The sequence below is a fragment of the Poecile atricapillus genome, chromosome 1 (genome assembly GCF_030490865.1).
Source record: "Poecile atricapillus isolate bPoeAtr1 chromosome 1, bPoeAtr1.hap1, whole genome shotgun sequence".
Classification (NCBI taxonomy): domain Eukaryota; kingdom Metazoa; phylum Chordata; class Aves; order Passeriformes; family Paridae; genus Poecile; species Poecile atricapillus.
The window spans coordinates 172,865,860-172,887,152 of record NC_081249.1 but is presented as its reverse complement, the minus strand read 5'-3'; the positions used below and the strand labels follow the sequence as shown (position 1 = coordinate 172,887,152).

The 21,293-nt window shown below is 45.4% G+C and overlaps 1 protein-coding gene across 6 annotated transcripts in view; it reads right to left on the bottom strand.

Moving 5' to 3' along the window:
• INF2 (inverted formin 2) overlaps window positions 1-21,293 on the bottom strand; it is a 44,522-nt gene that overhangs the window by 4,471 nt on the left and 18,758 nt on the right. For 3 of the 6 annotated variants that reach the window (XM_058853590.1, XM_058853581.1, XM_058853600.1), the window contains exons 2-22: window positions 20,397-20,805; window positions 18,404-18,519; window positions 17,709-17,868; window positions 16,935-16,968; window positions 15,557-15,698; window positions 15,315-15,456; window positions 13,843-14,820; window positions 12,548-12,693; window positions 12,400-12,461; window positions 11,716-11,818; window positions 11,547-11,632; window positions 10,952-11,052; window positions 9,592-9,662; window positions 9,371-9,478; window positions 8,419-8,489; window positions 7,671-7,791; window positions 6,937-7,101; window positions 6,142-6,244; window positions 5,207-5,365; window positions 3,480-4,193; window positions 1,936-1,995 (exon numbers count right to left, since the gene is read on the bottom strand). In XM_058853590.1, the coding sequence (XP_058709573.1) occupies window positions 1,937-1,995; window positions 3,480-4,193; window positions 5,207-5,365; window positions 6,142-6,244; window positions 6,937-7,101; window positions 7,671-7,791; window positions 8,419-8,489; window positions 9,371-9,478; window positions 9,592-9,662; window positions 10,952-11,052; window positions 11,547-11,632; window positions 11,716-11,818; window positions 12,400-12,461; window positions 12,548-12,693; window positions 13,843-14,820; window positions 15,315-15,456; window positions 15,557-15,698; window positions 16,935-16,968; window positions 17,709-17,868; window positions 18,404-18,519; window positions 20,397-20,790 (4,035 nt within the window). In that variant the 5' untranslated portion in view covers window positions 20,791-20,805 and the 3' untranslated portion in view covers window position 1,936. Of the gene's footprint in view, window positions 1-1,935; window positions 1,996-3,479; window positions 4,194-5,206; window positions 5,366-6,141; window positions 6,245-6,936; window positions 7,102-7,670; window positions 7,792-8,418; window positions 8,490-9,370; window positions 9,479-9,591; window positions 9,663-10,951; window positions 11,053-11,546; window positions 11,633-11,715; window positions 11,819-12,399; window positions 12,462-12,547; window positions 12,694-13,842; window positions 14,821-15,314; window positions 15,457-15,556; window positions 15,699-16,930; window positions 16,969-17,708; window positions 17,869-18,403; window positions 18,520-20,396; window positions 20,806-21,293 lie in introns of those variants that run through there. The other 3 variants (XM_058853570.1, XM_058853606.1, XM_058853615.1) reach the window with 3 other exon arrangements.

Below are 21,293 nucleotides of genomic sequence, written 5' to 3'. Positions count from 1 at the left end.
TTTTATTGCTCTGAAATATTATCACAGTCACAGGCTGTTCCTGCCCTCTGCTGCTGTTAGGGAAGCTCTAAAAACTCGTAAGGAGTTTGAGTCTTGATCCCTGCAGCTGGATCTTCACAAGAAAGAAAAAGATTTCTGTGGCTTCACTGAGATCCTTAACTTCCACATCAGCAAATCCACCAGAGAAAGAAATGTCCTGTGCCAAAAGAGAACTAGTGGGGACCTGAACAGATCATGTATGCTTGGGACAAAACATAAAATAAAACAAAAAAAAAAAAAATCAGGTGGAAGATCCTAGGAAAAAATATTGATTGGTAACACTCTAGGCTTGCTGGATCTGTCTTACCAAGAAGTTCTGTCTTATCTGTCTCATCATGACAGGAGCTGCATTTGGGAGAGGAAGCTCTCTGGCAGGAGACTAAGACAAGCAAATGGGTTTTTGCTTCTGCTGCCCTTGCTGTGTGACATACAGAAGAAGAGGAAAAAGAGAAGTGCAGGTTTCAAGGTGTAGCTCATCTCTGCTCTCCTGGCATCAAAGCACAGGTAGACTCTGCTGGAGCAATGCCAGGCACCTGCATTGCAAGGCTGCAGTGAAACACCTGCCTGGCTTGGTCACTTCATAAAGGTATTGTATGCCCATGCATTCCTCTCTGTTGTGCTTCTATCTCTTCTTAGGACAAAGCAAAACTGTGTTTTATATTTTTTTCAAATATGACTTTTTTTTTAAGCCTGTATGCTTAAAAAAAAAGTCTGAGTTAAGCTTATCTTGTGGTTCCAGCTGCCCTTCCAATGCAGCATGTGCACTGGTCCTGGTGTACTTCTCACCTATGCTTCATTGCTACTATTTTCTGTTCCTGCAGGAAATCTTCCTTAGGACCTTTTAAACCAGCAGAGCTACTTCTACTTCATGTAATCTTATGGTACTGCAAGAAAAGGGCCAAAAGGAGGGCAGGAGTACTCAGGACTGTAACTACCCAATGTACATCACATTTCCTCTTGCTCCAGTGATGCTCCAGGTGCAGGAACAAAAGCAATCCTAAGGGGAAATCCTGCACAGATTCCTTGTGTCTCTGTGCAGGAGCAGGGCTCCCAGCTGGGCTCCCAGCCCCAGGGAACTGGGGATGCTGGAGAATAAATACATTCCTTTCAGGAAACAAGACAAAGAGCAATTTGCTAATATTGATTTAGTTCATAAGAGATGCTCATTGGCGTGGAAGGACAATGCGTAACTATGCAATTTCAGTACAGTGGGTGTTTCAGTTGTTTATTTTTCTTGCTTTTCATTCCACTTGCTGTAAAAATAGGGGAAGTTTTACAAATGAAAGTCTCATCCTGGAACTCCTTTTGAGGGGCAACTGTGTGTTGCCAGCATCAGTGAAAGATGCAGGGCACTTGTGTGAGAGTCTGGAGTTGAATTTAGCTTTGAGTGGTATCTTGCCCAAACTAGTATTTGTCCCTGGGTTCAGTGTTTTATTCCCTTTTCCAGACATCCATATTTAAACAGTGCTATAGAAAGTGGTTACCCACAAAGAAACCAAATGTTCTTTGCTGGAGGTAGGTACTGAAATTGCATTTTTACAGTTTTTGAGAAAATAATGTGATCAAAGCAAGGACTTTGTTCATCACATGAAGTTTGATTGTTTGGTTAGAATAATGGCTTTTAATTATCTGCAGGGAGAAGCAGTTTGGCTGCTGCTGACACAGAGGACAAACGTGTGGGCTGTGACCCTGTGTTGAATGGAGATCAGCACTGACTCCACTCAATGCAAGATCAACACCCTGGAGAGTAAAAATCAGAGTAACAAATTTATTTCACATGTGTTTGTGATTAGACACAAAGACAAAGATTAGGTGAAATGCTGAATACTGATTAGGTCTGTGAAGTCCCAGTGCTGTGGTTAGTTCACAAAAAGACACCTTTGTGTGTTTACATACCTCATTGTGCCACACAATCTTTTTTTGTTTTATTATCTCCAGTATCAGTCTCAACCTCTGCTTTGAACAAAAGAGAGACACTAAATATATCTGATCATGGCAAGGCCAAGGTAACAACAGGGAACTTTTTGTGATGAGAATACTGTCTAGTAGCAGAAAGGTTCCTAAGAACATAGAATCTTTGAATGGTTTGGCTTGGAAGGGACTTTAAGATAATCTAGTTTCAATCCCCTTGATACCATCCCTGGATGCCCAGGGAACCCTGTGGCTTTTGCAGGCTGGGGTCAGTTCTTAAGCCAGAAGTCCTAATTTCAGGTGTCAGGAAAGAATTGCCAGGACTGTGAGCATGGGATGCTCCCATTGCTGAAACTTCTGCTCCTCCTCAGAAGCAAGTTTGGGAACCATTGTTACAGGAAATCACTTCTCAGTCCTGGCTTGCTTTTAACTAGAGTAAAGTGGTATATTTAGAAATGTAAATAATTACAACCCTGGGGCATGCTGCATTAAAAGGCTAAGTTCCTCTGTGGTAGCTGCTCAACCTATGTTGTCTTTCTCAGAAATGGGTATTCAAACCCTCCTTTCTTTTTTCTTCCACCCTCCTTGAAAGAAAAAACATCAAGCATTGGTAAAAAGATACTTTCCCATTTGCCTTCCCATTTGTTTGACTTAGGATCTTCCAGGAAACAGGCTTTGGAAAGTACATTGTAAATTCTAAAGGCTGACAGACCCATCTCTGTTTCCTAAGAGGTATCTCCAATTTGGGATTAAGGAACCCACCCGAGGGTGGTAAGGATCTAAAGGACTTGGACATTCTTCCCAGGTTTGGGACTGGCTGAGGACTTTCGGTATTAAGAGAAGGCCTGTGTGGCTCCAGCAGCAGAGCTCCCTCCCAGCCCCAGCAGGGCAGCCCAGCTGGAGGATCCTTGGTGGAAGCATCAGTGAGATGCTCTTTTTCAGTGCCTGACCTTTCCCCCTCCCTCTGCAGCGATGGTTTGAGGGCCTAATGATCAGAAGCCACCTAAAGTACCCCTGGGGCAGGTTGTCAGGAAAAGTGCTTTTACAATGAGGGGAAAAACCAAACAACCCCAAGGCAGCATTGATGTTGCTGGTTTTATGTGTTTGTAAGTAGTTCAGAGGGGGTGATTGCTGATTAAGTACCCAGTATTAACTGCTCTTAATCACTGCTCTGGAGCCTAATGGAACTCTTGTTTGCACATAACCATGCCTTGTAGCTGTCTTTAGCACACTTGACAGATGTGCTTATTGCCATTTTTACTGTGTATGTGTAATGGGCTTTTTAATTATTGATTCATCATTACTTCTTTACAAACTACTTATACATGTCACCAGAATGAACTATGCCTGTGTTTTTCTTTTTAAAGCTCTTTCGGGTTTTAAAAAATATAATAGCTGCACAAAACGGTGTGACTCTAGGGGCAGGGGGCCTTGGTCCCTGAAGTGGAAAGAAAAAGGTGTATACAAATGTATCAGGAAGGTTCCCACATTTCAGTCAGTCCCCAAGGGCTATTTATAAAATAGGCTACCTGAGTAGCTTTTGCTGTGCCTCTTCTTCTTCTTCCGTTTCCCTGATGGCCTCTGCTTTTCCCTGTCGGTGTGAGCTTGCTCTGGGGGAAGTGTTGCTGAACAAGAGGAGTCGGTGGCCGGCTCCTCTGAGAAGGACTTGTCTTGAGAGGTGTCCAACAGCGAGTCTGTACCTGGGTCTTCATTTTCCTTCGTCATTTCTTTTGACTCCACCTGCTGGGCCTCGTTGCAGGGAGCAGACTGAGCACTCTCTGAGCCACCAGTTGGGCATTCCTTGTCCTGGCCTCCTGACGTGGACCCGTTAGTCCAGCTGAGCTGGTCTCTCACAGCAGAGGCTGAACTGCTGCTTACAAAGCTTATCCTTGTGCCTATGTCAGCCACAGAGAAGGCAAAGGAGCCGCTCTTTGTGCTGGGCTGGAGGCTTTCCACGTTGTTTGCCTGCTCCATCCCAGGCCCCAGCATGGTCTGACTGGCTCCATCAGCTTCCACCATGCTCACTAAGGGGCTTTTGGTCTGGGACTCCTGCAGCAAACTTCCTCCAGCACTGCTTTTAGGTAATACTTGGCCTGAAGCTGAACCATTTGTAATACCTCCACCTGTCTCCATTGGGGCAGTGGCTGAGGGAGGAGGGCTTTCTGAGGGATGATCATCCTTGTTTTGCTCGGTCGTGTCATCAATCTGCTTCCCTGCTGCTTGTGGATCCCTCATGCTCTTTCCTTTAAACAGAAAACACACAGTCAGCCACAGCTGCATTTTCACCAGGAACCAACCAAGATGCACCTACCCTGCAGAGATTGCAGGTTAGTAGCTGCCTGTGGAGGGAGCACTGACCCTAAAGCTGCTATGCAGAGGCAGCACCAATTTATCTTCCCTGTACCTCCCCCCCTTATACCCATGTGGACACCCCAGCTGGACTCCCAGGCTCCAGTTCAGCAAAGCCCCTGATTTGTTTTCAGCAGGTGTTAATGTGTCTTTGCTGCAAAATGGCTGATTTCCATGGAAGGCCTAGGACTTGCAAGGAAGCCTGAAAGTCTATGTCAGGAAGAGAGAACCTGCCTGTAAGGTCCTGGCCCAGGCTGGACTGCTTGCTTGGCTGTGTGAGGACTTTAAGGCTGCCCATTAGCCAGACTTAACCTGCCCTTGAAGAACAGGTCTAGGAGAGCCACAGATAGACCAATGTCCTTGGACTTACCAAACTGTACTGACACTGGGGTCAAGAGACCAAAGAAAAGCTAAACTCTTGGGCTGTCTCCTCATAAGCACCTAAAGGACTTGGGTACTTCTGCAAATAGGGTTTCTTATCTTTTCTAAAGGGCTTCTTCAGTCTCCAAAGTGTAGACTGAGACAGGATCCAGCAGTCTCTGAGGCAGAAACACGCTGTGCTACTGAGACTTGAGAGCTTGGAGGGGACTTGTGTGGAGACAACAGCAGTGCCCCAACAGGATGGTGCCATGGCTGACACATGGGTCAAGCTCTCAGAGGGTTTATCAGCACAGATGCAGCGCCATGCTGCTCAAAATTCCTGCTAATTTTGTGACAGACCTGGCTAGCAACATCTCAAGACTCTCTGTTCCTCTTCTCCTTGGCACTGCCTGCAAAGACCTCTTAAATAAAATGCCCCAAATGCAAACACAAAGGCTTCTTGCTGGTGCATGCTTGGCTCAGGCTCAGAGGCAGATGGGAATGAATAGCTGCAGGTACAGTGGTACAGTCAGGTCTGTGTCCTTACCAGAATGGCTTTCCTCTGGGCTCTCTGCAGACAAGGGTTTAGGAGCTGCATCTGACTCGTGTCTGTTCTTTGTCTTTCTCAGCGTGAACCCTTTCCTTATGTCGGCGAGCAGGGCGTCGATGACACACACCTCCTCCTGCTTCATCAGCCCCTTCTTGACTGCAGGGAGAGAGACATGGCTGTTAAATCTGCCAGGGCAGGAGAAGACTGCAGTGATGCCACTGCTGGAGGTGGCTACTGCTGTCCCAGTAAAAGCAACCACTGGGCAGGAGCAAGGCACCTACCACAGGCCTGGGAGCAGCCCAGCAGCGAGCATATCCTGGCAATAAGCACATCTGTCAAGTGTGCTTATTTGTTCCCAAGTCTTGGTGCTACAGCCTGGCAGCAGTGGCACCAGCTCTGCATGGTTGTGCCATGACCTTGAAATATTCCCTGTTTGTTATTCCCTTTTTTTTCTTGGAGGAAAAATAATTTCAATTTTTCTTACCTCTCAGATTCTTCCAATTATATTTTTCAATCTTTCATCCAGAAGAAGGCATATTTAAGTAACATGAAAGATTTTTGGGACAACTGTGGTAAAGAGAGACTATTCAAGTGTATACAGGGACCTTGGATGGTGGATGAGTCGAATGTTTCTTTTTAGATTTGGAATTAAAAAGTTATGTTTAGAAACTGAAAAAGTTAACTGAAATATTTAATTTGTGGCGGTTTTGTTCTTTGCTGTTCAGTCAGCAAACCTAAAATTAACTTCTCTGCCCAGCTGCAACTGTGGAAAGTCAATTCTTAGCTATGGCTATAAGATACCTAAAAGCCTTTAGTCAGTCAGCACCTGGAAACCTACAAAATAAATTACCACTACTGCTCCATTAAAGCAGGACCACCAAAGAGCTCCTATGGCTCCAACTCTATTTTTTAAAGCCATTTCAGATACTCACTGACTTTTCCATTTTCTCCCTTCTGTCTCTTCCCCTCTTCCTCTTCTAGCTGTTTTTTCCTCTTCTCTGCTTTGGCAGCTTGCTCCTTTCTGTCCTTGTTTTCCTGCAGTGAGGTAACAGTGGTATGAGAAGGTTGGGTAAATGTCTGCTAGAGAAGCTGACGAAGAGAAAGGAGATCTATAGATGAAGGAAGAAAAAATTCTGGCCCCATCCTGTGCAATAAATAAAATGGGCACTGGGAATAAGGGCTGGCTTACCAAAATGGTGAGAGGGGACTGCTGACTTGGCCAGGACTCTGCCACATCCCAGTGGGAGGTGGCAGAGGTGATGTGCCTCACACAGCCACCTGCACTGTGCTCACCTGCCCGACCTCCAGCTGAGGTAAAAGTGAGAGACAGTGAAGCCACAGGTTTTTCCAAACAGGTGGCTTTTTTACTACATATCCCCCTTCTGAGCCTGTTTGCTTAGGTTGGAGCAGAGGGTTAAGTTTTGTAAGCCCCTTTCTCTAAAACTTGCACACTTGGCCCAAAAACATCTTTGTGACTCTGTAGCTAAAGCTTCACCAAAATCACAAATCCCTGGTGCTTGAGCCAGGCCCAGCAGCACCAGAACTGCATGAAGATGCAGTGGAGGAGGGATCACACACTGCTTCCCTGGGGGGAATGCCAAGTGCCAAAAGGAGGAGGCTGTAACCAGGTTCCCCCCCTGGATTTGGGTGCCCATCACACCCTGTCCATTAGAGTGGAGTCAGCAACCACACTGGGGATGCTGAGCATCCTGTGTGCAGATGCCAACCTTCAGGGCTCGGATGAAGAGATCTCTGAAGGTCTTCATGATGCTAAATATGTCCTCTAAGGACAACTTGCTTGGGTCTTCACAGAGGTAATTTGCAAGTTCTTCTCTCTTCTTTTCAATGGTTTCAAATTCTTCTTCCAGCTTTCTGGAGGCATCGATGCTGTCCTGAAATGCACAAATGCACACAGTAAAATACCATCCAGAGGACAATGAGTGAAGTGCACTCACAGAGAAAGGATTAGAGCTTAGAGCAGGACTCTGGGTCCTGGCTTTTAACTGCAGCAGAGCTTTTGGGAAACAGGTGGGAAGAAATTAAGATTTGCACATGATCTTTACTCTCGGGAACTGTGCTGTGCCAGTTTATAGGGGTGGCCTGAGCAAAACACTGAAAGCTCCATGCAAAGCTTAATCCCAAGCAAAGGGGGTCACTCTGGTGATCCACACAGAACGTGACTATCTTCTCTTCAAGTAAGAAGTCACACAAAAGCATGGATAGAGCAGTTGGGGCACACACCCTAAGAAATGAAATTTGGCTTCACCAAATGTATCTAGGTTTGGGGCGCAGCTGGCAAATGCACATTTGGGTTGTGCGGCATTGCAGCCTATTTCCAAATCTGAGAGCACATCCTGTGGCAATATTTCCTCCCCTCTCATGAGGCTCCTCAGCTGCAGATGTACCATGCACCACATCTCTGAGTGTAATGGGGGAGATGTAAGGCAGCTCCATTACTGACCTGGATGGGTTTCTCATATTGTTGTTTCACATCCTCATTTGATGATAAGACTTTCCGCTGAAGCTCCAGCAGCTTCTTTAAATTGGTCCCAGACTCCGTGCGTATAATATCAAGATTAATTCTGAAATCACACAGAGCCCTGCCATTAGTTGACACTCCAGCATCTTGAGCTGACCAAGGAGTGGACAAGTCGAACTGGTGGCACCCCTCTGCTTCCCACCACTTTGCTGAACTGAACCCTGTGCTCTGAACTCTCTATACAGTCCAAGCTCACGGAAAATAGCTTCCCTCCACAATACTTATGGAAAGGCTGCCAGGCCCACCTACAGTTTTGTGTATTGGGTAGATCAATGTCAAAAAAAGTCCACCCATTCAAAAGGCTGTTCTCCATTGCCATGCTCAGCATTAGCTCAATTTCCCTGCCTGGAGGTACTTCAGAAATTCTTCTGGGTAGCTGGCCTTGACCAGCTCCTGCCACTACAGAGGCAGTGCACATTTCAGAAGGGTCTGGGAGGCAGTTTTAACTGACTGCTCTGCAAATTTCAGTCCTAAGTGTTGCCAGCTGTAGTAGAATTATATATTAAAGGGCTTTCAGCATTCATCAACCAAATCTTTCAGTTAAAACTATGTAAGATGCCATCTTGTTAATCTCTATAACAGCTGTGTGTGTCCTAATTTCTGGTACATTGTTGATGTGCATGGGATTTATTTTTGTTCTTAATTCAAAGGAAGTGACACACAATTTTACCCTGCTGCTTTTGAAACATATTCAAGATCCTTTGGCAGCTCCAGTAGGTCCTTGTGGCTGTTTTCTACTTCCTGAAGAGGAAGAGAGAAAGAAGTGTTATTTGGTATGTGGCAGGAGCTGAGGGGAAGCTGGACAGAAGCGTCCAGGAAGGATGACTGTGCTGTGTTCTGATACTCTCCCCCTGCCTGTAGTTTGCACGTTCAGAGAGGAAAGGCGTTTCCCCTGTCTATAAAAACATAGAAGAGTGCTGAACCCTGAGAAACACTCATAGTTCAAAGCAAAGCAGAGCTCTTCTTGAGCATGGAGGGAGGCAGAACTGTGGTTGGATGCAGTCTGACACTTCCTATGGTCCCAGAAGGATACTAAAAGGCCTTGAATCTCATTTGCATTCTTTACTTTCACAGCTGTCCTTGCTGAAGCTACTGCCAGATAAAGCGGGGCTTAAACATGCACAACTGAGAAACCAAGGGACATTGATGAATGAAGGTGGCAGAGCAGAGCATGGAGAAAAAAGATAAAAACAGCATTGCAGGGAATAGGAAAGCCATGGGGGCTTGGACAGAAGCATGAAAAGCCTGAGCATAATCTGGAGGAAAAGGGAAAGTCCATGGAAAGGCAGAAAGGCTGAATGATGAGCCAGGACAGCTTTGTGCTCTGTGGTTTGAAGCTGCTGATGTGCAGATTGCACAAATATGAAAGGAAGTTGCAGACACTGTGGAAAAGATACTGGAGGGAAGCAGAGCAAATCTTAAAATAAGGAGTAGTGCCCACAAGCAGACTCCACCAGAGTCACCAAAGTGATTCAAATGCTCCTAACTTGTGACACTCTGGGGCTTGCCAGGGAGGATGTGAGTATGAGCATGTGGCATTAGCCAACAGTAGAGTAGGAGAAATGTTTCATCTGTGATAAAACCCTCCCTCTTCCCTACTGTGCAGGACTTAGCAGTGGTACCTCCAGAATATGGTGGAGCAGTGTAATGCGGGTTTGGTTTGCTTTGGTTTCTGTTAGTTTGAGTAAAGTGCTGATTTTAAACCCATCGGCATCGCCTGTGTGACTTCCCTACAAGAGAGAAAGAAAGCAGATTTAATTCCTGTGTCCATCCAAATTACAACCCTAAAGGAGATCATTCACAGACTGTAATGGGGGAAGGAGAAGACAAAAAAAGTCCTTACGTAGTTCAGGAAGTTTCCAACTTTGAGAATCAGTTGACAGAAAACTGGCAGGCGATGACTGGTCAGAAGATCTGAAAAACATAAGGGACTTTGAAGCAAAAGCCTCTGTTACACCAGAACATTTCCTAAACTGCATTGAAATTGGAATTCTGAATTCCACTAAATCAAATTTCCTATTTTGGCTTTGCACTCCAATGCCCAACCAGCAGAGAAACTGATTCTGCGTAGATTCAGTTCCATGGGTTGTAAAAGTCTTTGTTGACTCTTGTTTCTTTCTTTATATCTGTTCTCTCATTTCCTAATGGAAAATAACCTGGAGTTGGACCCTCCCCACTAACAGCAATCAAGGCCCTGCCTTCCTTGCAAGTTTCTTGCAGTGTGGGCAAGGGTAACTGGGTTGAAAATTTAACCTTGCCAACTTTATTTAGCTGTGCTGTGACTGCCCTATGATCACCTGCCAGCTGCTAAAACCAGACATGTTCACCCTGTTCCTCCTGGTCTCTCACGGTAGAGGTGATTATCGACCAGGCATGAAGAGTACAGTCCCTGTCCTTGCTCTTACACAGGGTGCTGCAGTGCTGTGCTTTCTGAAGCACTCAGATTTGAGGCAGGAACAGCTCCAAAAGAACAACTGAGCTTCAGGGGAAACTTCAATTTATCCCAGCAGACAGCTGTAATCCCAGCTGGAGAAACCCCCAGCATGAGTTGGGAGAGATAGCTCTGTAGGACAGGTGACTCTTGACAGTGCCAAGAAGAGCATATTACTCTCAGAGGAGTAGGACTAAAGGTTTCTGCCACAGAAAGCCAGAATCTATTACATAAACTTTCTGTGTACTCACCATATTGGAGCATCAGCAATTTATAACCCAAAATAACAACCTTTTTCTTCTGGTTCCATTTCTAGGCAGGGAAATGCTAAAGCATTGCTACTTTCGGGGGAAGTTTGCGGTAGGCTTTTCTGGCAACAAAGAAAACTGCTGTATGAAGTTCTTAATTTGGGAAATAATGTTGGATGGATTAATCAGCTGCAGCAGGGCCAGCTCTGCTGTCTAAATTCAGCTCCTCTGAAAGGGCTGATGAACTTCCAGCACTTCACCATTCAAAGTGTTTCAGAGGAATACATCTGCTGCAGAAAAAAAGGGATGAGGGTGACAGAAAATGATCTTTGGTCCTGTTAAGGGCTTTGACCATCAGTGGAGATACCTAAAGTTGCATCCAATTTGCAGCAAACCAGTGAATGGACCACACAGGAGTTCTTTGGGGTTTGGGTGGTAATATTGCAGAGCTCCAGGGGAGTTTTGTGGGGGTTAAAATTTCCTGTCTTCAATCAGATGCAGAAATAAGCTCAGGTCATCTATACCTTCACAGGCTCTGCGGATGGCTTCAGCTTTGGGCTGAATCATGTCGAGCACGACAGTGGTCTCTTCACAGATCAGCATACACTCGATGCGCAGCTGGTAGCTAAGGGTGGAGATGGATTCACAGCATAAAGGCACTGGGAACTCAGCCCCCTTCCCACATCACCAGCAAGCCCATGCCACCCCACAACACTGCTGTCAACCACAACCACACCAAACCACTGGCCTGTGGAGGGAGATGAGGGGCCACTACTTGCCCTGAGGATCAGCAGGGATGTAGATTCTGCTGATGCACTGTGATCAGCAAAGAGAAGAGTTTCCCCTTCTTGGCACTTCATTTGGCACTGCCTTTAACTAAGTTATGGAGCCTCCTTGGGCAGATCTAAGCCTGAGTCTGGGCCAGCTTCTTCTGCTCCAGAGGGAGAAGAGGTGGCTGGATCATGAAGAGCCCTTCAGCCAAGGGATAACTCCAAGGGGGAAGGGAGAATCCACTAGTTATATCCATCAGTGTTGGTCTGTGAGTCTTCTATAAAGAAACTTAAACTTCCCAAGGGTAAATCAAGAAACAGATTGGGCTGAAGTTCATAACAACCTTACCTGGGAATCTGAAGGAGAAGAAGATAGAACTGATCTGCATTTGCTAGTTTTGATTTCTCTTCTTTGAAAGCCTTCAGGTTTTCTATCTAATGAGAAATAAAGAATCAAGACTGCAGGGCTGCATTATGTGTTCAGCTCTGTGAACCAAGGGTACTGTTTTCCTCCTGACCTCATGCTTTTCAGGCAGCAGCTTCAGCAACTGCTTCAGAACCTCAACATCAAACTTGGTCCGGTCCCCATTCTGGATCATGGCAGTCACCTCTTCATTGGAGCTGCAGGGAGGAGGAGCAGAGCCAGCCATCAACCAAAGACCACTTTTCAACCATCACACACTACCAAGAGATTTATCTGTGCAAGCACTCTGTGCTTTCCCTAGTGAAGAGTCACAATAATCCAAAAGGAAAGGTATCTCCCCACAATTAACCTGCCCTGATCAAATGACTCAAGCCCAGAGATGAATCCTGCAACTGAGATCCTGTCTCTGAGCATTTTTTTATCTTAAAAGAAAATTGAACTCTTCATTTGTCCATTGGCCCTGATTTGAGGAGGAATTTGACCTCTAGGTGTGTCTCACAGTCTATGTCACCCTAAGAGTCTGTGCCACAGCTTCATCTGTAAAATGGAGATGTAACTCTTTTGTCAACATATGGGGAAGTTGTACGTAAAAACATAATTAAACCCCTGAAGTCAGTATTTTAAAGACAGTGTAGGACAAAATGGGAAATTTTCAGATGATTTAGTAGCATGGACCACCAAAGCACATTGGCTAGAACAGATTTCGTGAGGACATTCCAGATACTGCAAAACCTGCTCAAAGTTTTGTCAACTGTCACGAAAACTGGCCATATCTTACCATTTAAATTGCTTCAAAAATATGTTCAAATTGAGACTTTTCTTGGAGTCCAAAAATGTGATCTTCATTAAAGAAAAAGAAGATATCTCATATTAGATGAGCTGTCTGCAGGGATCGTTACTCGAAAAAATGAGGGGGGCCTCCTCACCTCCTTCGGCTCTGCCTTCACTGGTGCTGCTGTCTTCTCCTTGGGGGTTGGCTGTGGGAAGCAGAACAGCTGCTCGATGCTGCTGTAGTTGGGCTCTATCGTTTCCTCGCTGCTGCTGCTCACAGAAGCCCACATTGAGTGGCTCTCTGAAAGAAAGACAAAGTGTCCAGACTGGCTGCAGGGACAGCTGAAAGCTCCTGGCACCGGGGGCAAGGTGAGCTGCTAGCAGGGACACTTCAGAAGGTGAATGAAGAAGAGACATATTAGTCTGGATAAATGGTCATTATTGATGAGGGGCAAGCGCCACATGTGGGATCCAAAGGGCCTGAAGGGCAATTAAACCTGGTGAGGGGAGGCAGCATTGGGCACACAGAGGCTGTACAGCCCCATCCCTCCCTGTAAAACTGTGTTTTCCTCCATGGTGGGCAATTGGATCTGCATGACAAGGACCTCAGACATTTTGTTTCTATTCCCCTGGTTGATATTATTTTTGCTTCCTTTCATCCTAATGGAGGGACTGGGTACTTCTCCATTCTTCTTCTGTTCTTCTGACTGTGTCCTTCTCCATTTTTCATTTTATACTCAAGTCTCCTTGTACAATGCTGGCTACAGGACTGCTTGAATTAATTTCTACTGCAATTTCTTAAATCTTAAAAAAAATCATCACCCTAACATGCCTGTAGAAACCTCTACTGAAATAATCCTAACATTTTACTGCTCTTGTGATTGAAGACATGCTTTATTTAGATTTCACCTCTGCCTACTTCCATGCAGTGGATGCCTTACTTGTCTAGGACAAAGCTGACCCAGCTTGTCCCATCTTCTTCTCACATTTCATGCTCCACTTTGAATCCACTAGCAGAGGGAAATGTAACCCAAAAATCAACAGATATGTGATGTGATCCTCACATGCACTCTTACTCATGACTTTAATATACCTAGATACAAGCACAGATGAGCTGGGTAATAAAAGTTTGGGGAACTCAGAGCCTGATCTAAGGCATATCATACTGAATTTGGAAAATATTCCCATCCCTTTGTCTTAAGTTCAAAGTATTTTAGTTATAAACAAGCTGTTCCAAAGTACTAATTCAGCTGGAATAGTTCCTATTACATTAGTAGTTTCATGTTACTTTTATATCAGGTATGTAGGTCAAAAGTAAAGGAAAACAGGGAAGTTCTGTATCTAAACAGAGTCAACCACATCTGGCAATTTTTAAGATAGCATTTCTTCTCCTGGGAAGCTGTGTAAAGCACCCCTAAAGCAGCAGTGACCATATGCCAGCAGCACCCACCTCTCACCACGTTGGAGGGCAGCTTCTGCCAGTTCAGCTTCTTCATCCTCAGCGTTGGTGTCTTCACTGTCTTGTGGGGAGGCCTGCCCATGCCCAGGGGGCAGCTGTACTGGGAGGCCACCACAGCCTCTATGTGATCTCCTGTCATGCCAGGAAGGAGGGGTGGAGGAGGAGGGATGCCACCCATGCCAGGCAGTGGAGGTGGAGGAGGAGGGATGCCACCCATGCCAGGCAGTGGAGGTGGAGGAGGAGGGATGCCACCCATGCCAGGCAGTGGAGGTGGAGGAGGAGGGATGCCACCCATGCCAGGCAGTGGAGGTGGAGGAGGAGGGATGCCACCCATGCCAGGCAGTGGAGGTGGAGGAGGAGGGATGCTCACCATGCCAGGCAATGGGGGTGGAGGAGGAGGGGAAATACCCCCCATGCCTGGCAATGGGGGTGGAGGAGGAGGGGAAATACCCCCCATGCCTGGCAATGGGGGTGGAGGAGGAGGGATGCCACCCATGCCTGGCAATGGGGGTGGAGGGGGAGGAGGAGGGGGAATACCCCCCATGCCAGGCAATGGGGGTGGAGGAGGAGGGATGGCAGGGAGGGGAGGGGCTGGAGGTGTATTTGTCATGGGGGATGTGGGGTTCATGGCTGCTGTGCCAGAGGGTAGAGCAGGTGGGGCTGGAGGAGCCGGGTTGGGAGCAGTGTTGGAGGGAGGGTTAGATTTCTCTGGCAGAGCACAGCAGGCTGTGAACTGGCAGGATGAGATCTTCTTTTCATTGGCCAGTGGCCCTGAGGATATCCCTGGTGCTCTGGTGGGGTTTGATGATCCCACTGGACACCGAGCTGCACGAGCACATGGTTCTGGTTCACCCTGGACGCCTCCAGCTGCGCTCCCAGACAGGCGGTTCTCAGCTCGCTTTTGCTTGTTTGGATGTTTTTTGATAGATAGCAGCCTCTCAATGACTTCTTCAACTGTGTTCCCTTGGACTAGAGAAATGAGTCAGGGTCAGGGAGGGGAACGAGGCCCACAGGCTGGTTCACACTATTCAACCTTCACTAAGCAGCAGATCTGGAGCCAGGGAAAGCACATTTCCTGGTGTCACTTTACACAACTACACCTTTGGCTTCTAAGCAATTTTCTTCCCATGTGCCCAGCCCACAAACACTTTTGAGCACTCCTGCCAGCAAGACAGGCCAGCGTCAGTGGCAGGATGCCAGTGAGGACAGATTCCCACTGAATCCCATGAGCCAAAGCTCGGGGATTAACCATTAAAAAAAGACGTGGAATTCCAAGACCACTGCTAAATGTGGCCACCCACATGGATGAATCTTCACTTGACCTTATACAGAAGGTATAGCTTTGTCCCAGCTTCTGTTCAGCTGTCACCAAGTCCCACAGATTATTTCCTGCACGCTGGGGAAAAACTTTAATGGGACAAGGGAAAACAAGAAGAGTGTGCAAGGCTGGATGTCATTCTTACTGTCATTGGCGAGTAAAAGGGCTCTGTTCACTACGGCATCCAGGGACTCCCACAGCAGGAGGCTGGAGTGATGAGAGGGCTCCAAGTGCAGCAGGCTCTGAAGGATGGACAGCAGCTGGACAGAGACTGGGGAGCGGCTCACCTGGAAGAGAGCAGCTTCTGTCACAGCAAGGCTGGCTCCCAGCAAAGTGGATTAACTTTGCCATTGTGTGACCTTGCACCACATGTGAAGGGCAACTTACTTTATTGAAGAGAGATGAAAAAACCTCATGATGATCATTCATGTTTATCCCATCGCATATCCTTAATAATTCCTCATCATCCTCTATTTTGAACTCCTCAAATGTGTCACACTGGATAAGCAGATCCTCCTCCTCGATGTCTCTGCAATATTACAGCATTCATTGGAGAGCCTTTCTCTAATTTTTTATTATTATAGTTATATAATTATATATATAATTATATATTATATTATATATTATATTATATATATTAATGTCTATTATTATAATTATATATTATTATATATATTGTTACATATAATTTTTATTATATTCTAATTAGATGTTTGTTTTTGTTAAATGGCTTTTATCTCTTTGCCTCTCAGACTCAGCCAGTTGGTGTTGAAAGGACCCAACTCTTATTTATAAACCCTTATTTATATTGGATGAGATGCCATCAGTGCATCCTTTCTTGAACTGAATGTACCTCTTCCTACAATCAACACATACAAAGGAATGGGACTTCTCATGGCATAACCTGGCCCAATACAGGCTCGCTATGGAATTCTCCTTGGAGCTGTAAGAACAGAGTGGCATTCTGACCTTTCTGAAACCAGGCTGCCACCTTTATTTTCTTAAAGTCAAGACTAATTGAGAATATTCCAGTGATGTTTCTATTTGAAAAACCTCCTTCTCTGTTACTCAAAACTGGATTTATAAAAACACAGACACTCTAAAGCTGACTTTTTCAGCACTCTCAACACCATTCAGTGTTAGAATTTTACACTTGCTGCTCTATTAAAACAACTTCTCCTCCCTAATTTTTATTATTATAAAATTATTAATTATAACAAAAATAATTATTAATATAATACTTACATAATATTATTATAAAAATTATATTTTAGTGTTGGATGGAGCAATTCCAGTTACATGGATAATTATAACTCACATAAACTGCATTCTAGAATTTATCACAGATGTTTCTGATAGAACATAATTATTAAATTACATTCAGATATGCATTAGGAAATTGTTTTAGCTGGATGCTTCTGGGACCAACAGCAGCAGTGAAGTGATTTTGAATACAGTGAGCTGCTCAGTGAGCCCACAGCATTGCTTCAGATTCAGTCTGAAACAGCCTCAGTGAGGACATTGCTATTCCATCTGTGCCCAGAGCCTCTGTGCATGCCTCTGTCCCCATGACACTGTGGTTGGCAAAAGCATCTTCACACTGGCCAAATGCCTCTAGTTCTCATGGAATGGGTGCATACAAGCATGGTCCACTCCACCCAGGCACACTGCACTTCACACAACAGAAGGTTGGATAAGTATGAAGTTTCCACAGCTACTTCACTGTAAATCTCATTTTAAAAAAAATTTAAGTAGAGATTCTTACCTTAGCTTGTCTAAAACATCCAACAGCTGAAGCCCTGGCAGGTGAAAAAAACAGATAGAGTTGCATTATGATCCACTTGGTACTTATTTGTTATGATCCTTATACATGTTATGCTCATAAACACTTTTTGCAGAGAGAAAAAGTGAAAATATCTTCAGATGGATCTATCAAAGCAGGTAGAATCATTTTGCAAGTGATGAGACACCACTGGACAATCCCCCTGGGGTTACTGAGGGACACAGGCACTTTTGGGGCATGAGTGACCTCAGTCCAAATTAGGTATCTAAAATCAGTCTGATATGGTCAAATCCTTGATCTGGATGGAGAGAAATGCACCACCCAGTATGTGAGGTGAATACCAACAATGGTACCTAGGAGCCTGGGATTCTAGCAGTTGGAAAGAACTTCTGAACCATGGGACAGCCTCTGTGGCTCAACTGAGTAGACACAGAGTGAAGAAGTTTTATCAACTCTTACAAGTAGCTGCAGTATATGGAAATGTGGCCACATAAGATGTTTGGTTATAGAAATGTTCTGAAGAAGCTCAAGTGATATGGTACTGCTGGGATACCAGGAAGATCAAAGTTTTGGCAAAGCAGCAAAGTTAAAAAAATCTGTCAACAGAAAGGCTGTTGAGAATAAAGGACAAAGGAAAAAAGAAAATTTATATTTGCAGTTTTGCTCCCCAGCCTCTTCAGGCACCTTATGGATACATCTGAAAAAAACCCATTTCGTAACTGACTCTCCAGGGAAGGGTGTAACAAACATTCTTACCTATGAACTCGTTTCTGATTTGTGTCCTTGTCCTTAGCTCCTCTTTCCCCAGGATGATGGCATTGATGGCACTCAGCAGTGTCACCATGTATGGCACGTTGTCTGTGTTGGAGAGCTCGTTCATTATGATGCTGAATCGATACTGCTGGTTCTTCACACTCTGTTGGTAACACAACTGATAGTATGACAAGAATTGTCTATATAGACATAAATGCCCATGACTGTGGTGCAGGCCCCCAGATGGAATTAGCATCTCAAGTCCTCAGTTTATCCCACTGTGCACAGGACAGGAAGACACCGGTAAAAACAGTGTCCTCCATTATGGAGCAGGGGCTGGTTGGCAGAGAAAGTAATTGGAAACACCCCTTGGATCCCTTTGTGCTTTCTGGTAACTGGTGCATGTACCTGAGCTCGTGGGCAGTGAAACCTGTGGATTTATTCTGCTGATCTGGTGGTGCATTTGTTGCCAGAAAGCACCTTGTGGTTGGCAGTCATCTGTCCACACAAGTCATAGAACAGCACCACAGACCTACACTGACCACAGAAAACTTCCTACAGCTTTTACTTTATAAACCTCTACTTCTCTTACCAAAACAATGCAAAATAAACCTTATTCCCACCCTTTTCTGTGGTACATGGATCTGTCTGCATGGATCAAAGCTGAGCCCTTTCTCCTGCTCCAACCAAACACTTGCCTTGTAATGGTCCAAGGCATCCAGAGCCAAAGAGTGGCCATCTGATGAGTAAATGCACAGTGCAGCCAGGAGCTCAAATATTTGCTTTTTGACCATGACATTAGTTGTGTCGAGTGCTGTAGGAAAAACAGAAAAAAAAAAAAGCACAAATTTATAATGACATTAATGGTCTGAATCTCAGTGTCTTCTGCTACATGGATTATGAGCAGTAGTAGAAAAAAGACTGAAATAGGGAACCCATTACAATGGAAGATGGGAAGAGAAATATCTTAATGTACAGATATCCCATCCCAATAGCATTATGTGATGATAACTTCTAGTTGGAAGAGTAAATGCTACAGGTATCCCATTGGCATTTTGGGGCATCTTGTAGTTAGTAATCTTTTTCATGTCCCATGTGACATGCTGCAACAGCAGCCAAGATTTTTCACAATTCACAACATTTATTGCCCTTTTTCACATGTGGGTATTTTCTAGAACAGCAGATGAACAATTTTCTTAGATTAATGGCTCTTATTTTTAGTGCAGAAAAGCTCAATATGCATATGAGTTAGAGCAATTGTTCCAATGGGTTCCCATGTGTTCCCTTTTTGCACTACTCCTTCTCTGTGAGCCCTGGGAGCTGGGAGGGGGTGCATTAGGCTGTCTTATTTTTCCTGTATTACAGCACAAAGAAACTCCAACACTGAAAAGTCCAGGATACCCCCCTGTTTTCACAGGACAAAAATGCCAGGTCCATATTTTATATAGGCTAAGAAAATGCAGGATGAAGAGGAAGGAAAAGGGAGGAAAAGGGAGGAAAAGGGAGGAAAAGGCAGGAAGGGAGGGAGGGAGGGAAGGAAGGAGGGAAGGAGGGAGGGAGGGAAGGAAGGAGGGAAGGAGGGAGGGAGGGAGGGAGGGAGGGAGGGAAGGAAGGAAGGAAGGAAGGAAGGAAGGAAGGAAGGAAGGAAGGAAGGAAGGAAGGAAGGAAGGAAGGAAGGAAGGAAGGAAGGAAGGAAGGAAGGAAGGAAGGAAGGAAGGAAGGAAGGAAGGAAGGAAGGAAGGAAGGAAGGAAGGAAGGAAGGAAGGAAGGAAGGAAGGAAGGAAGGAAGGAAGGAAGGAAGGAAGGAAGGAAGGAAGGAAGGAAGGAAGGAAGGAAGGAAGGAAGGAAGGAAGGAAGGAAGGAAGGAAGGAAGGAAGGAAGGAAGGAAGGAAGGAAGGAAGGAAGGAAGGAAGGAAGGAAGGAAGGAAGGAAGGAAGGAAGGAAGGAAGGAAGGAAGGAAGGAAGGAAGGAAGGAAGGAAGGAAGGAAGGAAGGAAGGAAGGAAGGAAGGAAGGAAGGAAGGAGACTTCAGAACTGAAGAGGGAAGCAAATCAGCTTTCAGACTAAATGAATTCTAAAAAGCTATTAATAAGGGTTTCTAGGTACATCTCTGATCTCTGTGGAGCAGCACAGAAGTTATCCTTCCAGCACCATGAAGTGCTGTACAGTAAGTTCTATGAGATGCCCTGATGAATTTCAAAGCTGAAATTCACAAGTCAAGTGAATGGCAGGAGGATGTAAGTGGTGTTACCCACCATCCTCCAGAAGGAGCAGAGTGAGCAGCACAGAGAGCAGGCTCTCTTGAGTCCAAAGATGCCACTTTTCCTCCTCTTCACCAGCTACAAGGCTCCAAGCCCTTTCAGTTCCTCTCCTCTGCCCTTGAGGCTCTCAAGGACTGAATAGCAAATGTTTGCTGACAACCAAAGGGTCGAAGATTTCTCATGCCTGTATACAGATAAGGCTGGTTTTATCCCCAGCTTCTCAGTAAACTGTGACAATATTTGGAAATATATGGAAATAGCACTTGGTGGCAAAGGCAACATGATTTCATAGCAATTTTATTTTAAAGAGGAAAACAACCTCATTAATCACTTGTGACCAACCATTTCCAATTAGCCTGATGCAGGGCAGGAGGAGAAGCAACAGGAAAGTTGCCACATGTGCTGGATGAAGCAGGAGGATGCCTTCTCACCTTGGAAGAGTTTTCTGACGTAGCCCTCGTTGCTCACAATGTATTCTATGCCTTTGTGGGAGTTCATGACCGCTCGCACACAGCTAATGCAGGTGAGCTGAAGCAAGGCATCGGATATCCTGGCCACTCCTCGCCCAGACAGCCTGTCCAGGGCCTCCAGGAGGAGGTCCAGGCCGGACAGCTCCAGGAACTGGACCATCCAGGCATCGTCGCTGTTCTCCAGCCTCTTCTTCAGCCCGGAGTAGTTCACCACTGAGGGCATTTGCAGGAGACGGATGCACAGCTCTGGCTCTGCATTTTCCAGGTTGGCCTCTGACTGGTCAGTCTCCTGGGGTCCGAGTTTCTCCTTCAGGGCAGCCCACTTCTTGTGGGCACCTTCCTTTTTGATTGACATCGTGAATGGTTTGTTCTGAAAGAAAAAGAAAAGACAAAGTGAGAAGTTTTTCTGGACTGACCAAAAACTATCCAGTAGCCCTGTTTTTTCTGCAGTAATTGGGAGCCCAACTACAGTAGATCCCAGCTCTCCAGCACATAGGGCACACACTGCAACCAGTCCTCTGTTGAAGAAACTCAATATATCCCCACCTTAACCACACACATTACATTCAGCCTCTGAAGACTCTGTGGAGAGATTTTTAGCACATCCAAGCCAGAAAATACAGCTTTAAAAGTAGCCAATTTACACCAGTCAATTGCCATTACCTATTTTCATGCAGTGAAAGGATAAGGTTGGAAGCAGCATTATCAGCTCTGAACTCCTAATGCCCATTAAACCACTTCAAAATCTCACTGTGCTGGAGAGGCTGTGCAGTTTCTAAGCGTTTGTAATGGGATGGAGAAATCATTTTGAGCATATCCTGCTCATAAGAGCATCCGATTGCCCTGTTCCTTTTTCGC